This window comes from Echinops telfairi, unplaced genomic scaffold (assembly GCF_000313985.2).
Source record: "Echinops telfairi isolate 266 unplaced genomic scaffold, ASM31398v2 ScPeMD7_5;HRSCAF=22, whole genome shotgun sequence".
Classification (NCBI taxonomy): domain Eukaryota; kingdom Metazoa; phylum Chordata; class Mammalia; order Afrosoricida; family Tenrecidae; genus Echinops; species Echinops telfairi.
This window is the reverse complement of record NW_022103901.1, coordinates 15384218-15390912: the sequence shown is the minus strand read 5'-3', so window position 1 is coordinate 15390912 and position 6695 is coordinate 15384218. Positions and strand designations below refer to the sequence as shown.

Sequence of the window (6695 nt, the reverse complement as noted above, 5' to 3'; positions counted from 1 at the left end):
ACCAGACTAGGTGGAGAGAAGACCAGACTAGGGGGAGAGAAGACCAGACTAGGGGGAGAGAAGACCAGACTAGGGGGAGAGAAGACCAGACTAGGGGGAGAGAAACCAGACTAGGGGGAGAGAAGACCAGACTAGGCGGAGAGAAGACCAGACTAGGCGGAGAGAAGACCAGACTAGGGGAAGGTACTGGCTCTCAGCATCTTCTTGGGGTCTTGGATGACCTTGGTTCATTCACCTTTGTTCGGAGTGACTTCTAAGCACCTGGAGGCAAGGGGGAGCCAGTGACAAGGCTTCCTGCTCATTCCCAAATCTTCCAGCTCATCCAAGTCTGAAGTATTCCCTTCATTCCCTGGTGGCTTTAATGACTGAAAACCGGAGGTGCTAAAGGATGGCGACTTAAGAATGCAAAACGGGATGCCCCAAAGAGACCAGAAAATGGACTGAGAGACTTTCTGCTGGTGTGCCGAAGGCACGTGGTGAGACCGCAGGGCAGTGTCAGGCCCCAGTTGCGGTCCCTGAGATCAGTGTGCCAAAGGCAGGCTCTAGACCAGAAAGAAACTGCCCTGGAGCAACTTCACGAGAGACGCTCCAAGAGCAGGGCCAGGTGCCAAGCAGGTGTGGGTGGGGAAGGCCCACAGCTTCCCGTCCCAGCATAGCCACGGCCCTGATCCACAGTTAAAGGCTTTTATTGGGAAAGGGAAGTCGATTTGAGAAGTGGCCCCCCAATGTCCTCATGGCCTGAGGCAGCTGGGGCCTCCTCCACAGAGTCCGGGAAAGAAGGGGCCGTTCAACAGGGTCTTCAGCAGGTTCAGGTGTAGAGGTCAAAGTCAATGCGTTTAGAGTTGTAGAACTGACCGCCGGGGGGGTCCAGCTTCCGGCAGTAAACACCATCCGCGAAGTAGCCTTCGTCCACCCAGGTCTGTGGGGAAAGGGAGAGCTGGGACAACTGCGAAAGTCCAAGTCCGGGGAGGGGAGCGACAAGGCCACATGAGGTAGAAGGGGACTTACCTGCATCTGGGCGCTGGTAAAGGGCCCATAGAGCTCAGCATCCCCGGTGTTCTCCCATTTATACTCCCACATCACATCCACTAGACCATCCCCTGACGACTCTGCTTCTACAGGACAGAGGCACGGACATTAGGGCTCGAGCTGCCCCACCCACAACACTCCTCTTCTGCTCTCCAAGCCTACCTCCGCGGGCGGGGGTGGGCTTCTCCAGCTCTCCCTTGGGCAACTCCTCAGCAAACATGTCCAGAGAGGGTGGGGGAGCGGGGTCATGGGATCCCTGGGTCCGGGACCCCAACCCCTTCAGCCGCATGGCCAACCGTTCCCGAGTCTCCTGGTACACCCCGAGGTTGCCCCGAGCCACCATCTGGTCAGCCAGCCCCGAGAGCCGGTCTAGGCGCTGAGGGGAGCTGGGCCGCCCTGGCCCTTTGCTGTCCCCTTGGCTTCCTCCTCGGGCCCCCAGACGCCTCAGTGCCCCAGCCACGGTCTCTCTGGGCAAGAGTAGCTCCAGAAGGCCCTCCAGGAGGGCCTGGGCACTCATGGGGGTCTGGCCCAGGCCCTCCTCATCCGAGTCGGAGGCCTGACGCTGATCAGGTGGTCGTTCTCTGATCTTCACCTGCAAGTAGGTAGGCAGAATCATGGTTCCCCGTGGATTACAAACAGTCTGGCACACACCCTCTCTGCCCCCAGACCCCAGCCGTGCCAGTCATTAGGGCCACACCCAGTCAATGTTGTCCAGCCAGCTGTCTCGAATCTCGGCTTCCCTGTTTAAGAAGTAGTTGCCATCAGCATCAAAGTGGCCTTCCTCCATCTCTTCCTGCAGGTTGAAGGGTGTGATCCGCACGCCTCCCTCGCTGGGGAGTGTAGCTGCCTCCTGACCTACAGAGAAGACATGCGTGCTCTGCGCTAGCCCCTCAGAAAGGGGCAGGCGAAACAACACAGGGGCAGCGACCTCCCTGTTCCCACAGCTCAGGGCTCACTCACCCTCCACATCCTCTGAAGCCAGGATGTCATACTTGCTGGAGCCCTCCTCCTCCTCATCTTCCTCGTCACTGTCCAAAGAGTGTTTCCCTTTGAAGCGGCTGCCAGGACCTCCTGCTCCGGCTACATGGTCCACCAGCTAGGCACCAGTGCCAACAGGTCAAGAAATGGGGGAGAGGGGGGCGACTTAATGGCCACTCCCCCCGCCACAGTCCCAAAGTGAAGATGCTGCACACCCATTCCCCATTCAACTTTCTCGGCTGCTTCTAGCTCCTTCCGGCCGCCCTCGCTCCTCCCAGAGCACAGGCAGCCGGGCCCCCTCACCTTCTTGGGGACACTGACTTCGCTCTCTTCATCCTCATCTCCCACGCCCTGGAAGCTCACTTTCCTTTTGGGCATGACAGGGCGGCGGAGGCTTCCCCAAGCTGTGCTGGAGTCAGGGAGCTGGGTGGGCGAGGAGGGAATCATCGCGAGAACGGCCCCGACCCAGCCCGGCGCAACCTTTTCTCCAGGCACGTGGAGCACCACCCCGGGGGGGACGCCCCACCTGGGCGGGACCCAGGCCCTCCCCCGCGACCACCCCATCCCCGCAGTCCGGGCTGACACCTAGCCCCTTAGCGTCCCCCGCCCCCGCGGGGCCCAGGCCGCCCCGTTCCTCCTCGAGCCCGAAATCCCAGCGCCACGGGGCACCCCTCAACTGTCCGGGGCTCGGGGGGGCGCCGGGAGAGGTCACGCCAGCGCGCGCTCACCTGGGGCTTGAAGGGAGGCGGGAGGAAAACAGAGAAGCTGCTCTCGCCCGGGGCTACATCCGGGGCACCCGGCCGCCATCACCCGGAAGAGGACCGCTGAAGACGCCAGGACGGCCGGAAGTGACGTCACTCCGGTTAGCCGCTCAAAACCGCGGGCGGAAGTGCGCTGCGAGCGAGGGACGGCGCCTCCCCGAGTGACGTGAGCGCGCGTAGAAGAGGGGAAGCTGGGACGCGCAGGCCCTCATCCGGCGCGGCCAGGGGGCGGCAGGAAGTCCGGGAGTGGGGCTGGCTCTCGCCGACTGCAGCAGAACCCTAGGGAGGAAGTGGGGTGCCCTCTACCTAGGGTCGGCTTGAAGGAGCAAAGGCCCACCAGGCCTCGTTCCCCGCGCCCCAGGGCCAGTTAGGGCTCTAAGCCCCTCGGAGAAGTCGTCCCTGCCCCCTCCCAGCCACCCGTTGGCTGGCTTGCTTCATCGTTTCCTCTTCCTCCAGGAAAGTCTTCTCGGCTTCTTAGGGGCCCGCCTGGCGGGCCCGGACCGCTCTCTGATCTCCAGCCAACACCCTCCAGTTCTCTTTAGGGCCCGAGCGACCCACGTCTTTGTACTCCCGCCTACCCCCAGGGCGAGCTCCTGGCTTCTAGGAACGGTACCCGAGAAGTGGCCTCACCTGGAAAGGGGCAGGTGTGGAATAAAGCTGCCTGGCAACCAAGGCCCAGCCAGGGTGTTGCTGGAAGTTGTCCCCCCAGCAGGGCCTGGGGTTGGGGCTGGAGCCCAGTTATGTAGGGGACAGAGCCCTAGCCTTGGGCAACTCAGGAGCTTTACTCCCACCAGGCCAGAGGACACCAGCAAGGGGTTCCCGGGGCAGTGGTCTCCTCTCGTTCTCAGGTGAACTGCCATAGCCCCACACCACAAGGCAGGGCTGTTTCTGCCCTGGGTACAGAGTGCAAGGTGACTTGCAGAGAAAACAGGTTAAACTCAATGTCATCAAATTGATTCTGAGTAGAACCTGTGGGTTTTCGTGGCCGAAATCTTCACAACAGTGGTTCTCAACCTTCCTAATGCCGCAACCCTTTAATACAGTTCATGTTTTGGTGACACCCCCCCCCCCAGCCATAAAATTATTTTCGTTGCTCCTTCGTAACTAATTTTGCTACTGTTATTGTTAGGTAGCTAGTCTAAGGACTGGGGCGTCTATTACGCACGCTCAGAGGTTTGAGCTTCTGGCCAAGAAGGGGTGGTACACCTAGGTGGGCGTTACACTTGCACTGGCCCATCTAAGCCAAGTGAAATTGATTCAGCCAACAGGGTCGGCCAGTCCCCTGAAAGGGTCATAGGTTTTGCTCTGGAGCTCCCAGCAGCTCTCCACAACGCAGCACAGCCATGCTGTGGTCTGGAGCGGCCAGGCCGCAGTCCAGCAACTGTGCTGCGGGCTGTCTGGCCTGGATTCCACTCACTGTACAACCTGAAACTGCTACGATTCTCTGTAAACCCACTGGGGTCACAAACCAGGCTTTGGCGTGAACTCTTTCTCGCGCGGAGCCAAGAGATCTAACATTATGAATAGGGCGACCGTGCGAAAGGGTCGCTGCTTTACAGCAACAGAACACCTCATCACTCCCCTTCAGAGCAGCTGGAGTGGTGGTATGTGTGTGTGTGTACCAGGCAGGCAGCACACCCCTAAGCCAGCCTCCTCACAGAGAGCTGCTAAGAGCCAATGGAATCCTCCATCAATACACTGACCCATGGAGAGAGGGGAGGAATGGAGGGTGGACATGTCTATAAGCTAAGGGTCTTCTCTAGGGCACTGGCCAGCATGAGCTGGAGTCAGCTGGCTATGCTGGTACACCACCAGCTGACCCTCAGAGGACTGGGGCTTCCTCGGTGCCATCAGGTTTCTGGCAAGTGCAGGTGACCCCAGACCAGTGATCACAGATGGCACAACCAGCGTGTTGACTGACAGACAGGGACCCAAGGCCAAGAGGTGGGGACCCAGGTTGTCGCTTGCCCCTCTCCCTCTGGCCATCACCCCAGGCTCCCTCCGCAAAGAACGAGGCAGACGGGAGACAGGCCCAGGTTCAACAGCAGGTTCTTTTCTGGTTCCTCAAAGTGCCACACGCATGGGCGGGGGCAGGGACAGAAGAGAATGTAAACATAGGGTTCCCCACCCCCACCCCGGGCCTCAGAGGGGAGACCCCTGTGATGGGGACTTGTAGGGCTGGAAGGAGTTGAGGTGAAAGGCGGGCCCGGTGAGACAAAGCAGAGGAAGCCTGAGAACATGGAGGAGGGAAGCGGTGAAGAGCGAGTGCCCGAGGGCAGTGGGCTGGGAAGTGGGGGGCAGTACCCGTTCCAGTGCGTGTCCCTTAAATACACGGAGGTGTGGGCCTTGTGGCAGGAGACCTAACGCACAGAAGATGCGTCCTCTGTACAGAACTGCCACAGCAAGGTCCAGAAGGAGAGTGCAGGGTAGCCTGGCCCCAGCCAGGGAGTGGGGCAGAGCAGTGGGGAGCAGTTGAGGGGACATGACAGGCAGGCCTAAGGAGGGAACAGGAACCCAGCACCCCCCCGCCCCCCACAGGGAAGGGAAGCCACTGGAGTGTAATAATCTGAAAACTGCTGACTCCCCTTCACCAAGTCAGCCAGGGCAGCACCGGGGCGGGGACCCCAGAGGGAGCTGGCAGGCAGGAGTATGTAAGACCCACGGCTGGGTCCATCTGGAGGTGATGGTCTCCAGATCTGCTCTGACTGCCTCAGGGACCTGCAACTGCCCCAGGCAAGGTCACAGCGTGGCCCCTCTGGGAGCAGCGGGTGGCGAGGAGATGGATATCAAGCCACTTTGCTCTGAGGGGACGGCCCCTCGGCCCCTCGAGGGGGCTGGGGCAGCAGCCCAGGCCAGGCCTGCTCCTTGGCTGAGGGGAAGGGGTCCATGCAGTTCAGCCCCAGCGCAGAGGTCAGAAGTAGGCATCTTGCCGGGCCTCTGCGGCCGAGGACCTGTCCCCGCCATCCTGGGGCGCGGGGACCCCGTCTGCCTTGCGCTGCAGCGAGAGCTTCCGGCCCTGGGCCTTCTTTTCCTGCTTCTGCCGCTCCTTCTCCTGCTCCTTCTCCCGCTTCTGCCGCTCCTTCTCCCACTTCTGCCGCTCCTTCTGCTGCTTCTGCCGCTCTTTCTCCTGCTCCCTCTCCTGCTTCTGCCGCTCCTTCTCCTGCCTCCGTGTCTCCTTGCTGGGCCCCAATGGGGTGCTGTTGCCAGTAGGCGAAGGAAGGGATGGACGGAGTCCCTCAGCAGTGACCACAGGCCCCGGGGCGGGACCGACACTGGCCCTTCGGGCAGGAGGGGGCGGAGAGGGAGCCCCGCCTGCCCGGGAGCCTCTGGTCTTCAGGCCTGGGAGGCTGAGGAGGCTGGAGGAGGGGCCCAGGGGTGGCTGCTGCCGCCTGCGCTCCTCGTGGATGGCCCGGGAGCCGTGGAGGCGCCTCGAGGGCCGGCACTGCAGCTCCCCTCGGGTTTCCTGCCACTTCTTGAGCTGAGCGGTGTTTTCCCTTTCGATCAATGCCTCTGTCACCGGGAGGTTGGTCACCTGGAGCAGGGACAGGCAGGGGTGAAGAGGAGGGGTAGGGAGGAGCTGAGAAGACAGGGCGGGCTTGGAGGACGCTGAAGTGTGGGCCCACCTCATGCACGAGGAAGTCCTCCTGCATGCATTGCTGAGGCAGGTTCCGCAGCTGCTCCATGGTCTCGTACATGCCTTGGCAGGCACGCAGCTTATCCACAGACCCCAGTGTATGCCGCAGCAACACCAGGGCCACTCGGAAGATGATCTTGACGCCTGGAGAGGCAGAGACGGGAGAGCATGGCGGAAGAGGGCTCTGGGTCCCCAAGGGCCACCCCGTTCCACTGTCAACCTTTCAGCTGAGGAAGCTGGGGCCCAGGAAGGGAAATGGCTGCCATGGGATTTCAGTTCCCGGGAGGGGGGAG

General features: G+C 61.4%; 2 protein-coding genes across 2 annotated transcripts in view; both read right to left on the bottom strand.

The window, feature by feature from the left end:
• Positions 1-670: 670 nt before the first annotated feature.
• CD2BP2 (CD2 cytoplasmic tail binding protein 2) lies at positions 671-2822 on the bottom strand. The gene is made up of 7 exons (XM_045285887.1): positions 2736-2822; positions 2311-2430; positions 1990-2125; positions 1727-1884; positions 1192-1621; positions 1009-1115; positions 671-919 (listed from the first exon to the last, which is right to left on the bottom strand). Exons 2-7 carry the CDS (start codon positions 2383-2385, stop codon positions 809-811), a joined length of 1017 nt encoding a protein of 338 aa, XP_045141822.1. The 5' UTR covers positions 2386-2430; positions 2736-2822; the 3' UTR covers positions 671-808.
• Positions 2823-4800: 1978 nt separating this feature from the next.
• The window catches only part of TBC1D10B (TBC1 domain family member 10B), a 10243-nt gene continuing 8348 nt past the window's right edge, over positions 4801-6695 (bottom strand). The window contains exons 8-9 of the mRNA XM_004705664.2: positions 6392-6546; positions 4801-6300 (exon numbers count right to left, since the gene is read on the bottom strand). Coding sequence (XP_004705721.1) covers positions 5680-6300; positions 6392-6546 — 776 coding nt within the window. The 3' untranslated portion in view covers positions 4801-5679. The remainder of the gene's footprint in view (positions 6301-6391; positions 6547-6695) is intronic.

Coding starts and splice junctions, on each gene's coding strand:
- CD2BP2 (XM_045285887.1), bottom strand. CDS start 2,385: ATGCCCAAAAGGAAAGTGAGCTTCCAGGGCGTGGGAGATGAGGATGAA. Junction 1,622..1,726: donor GGCTGGACAACATTGACTGG/GTGTGGCCCTAA, acceptor ACCTACTTGCAG/GTGAAGATCAGAGAACGACC. Junction 920..1,008: donor TTACCAGCGCCCAGATGCAG/GTAAGTCCCCTT, acceptor CTTTCCCCACAG/ACCTGGGTGGACGAAGGCTA.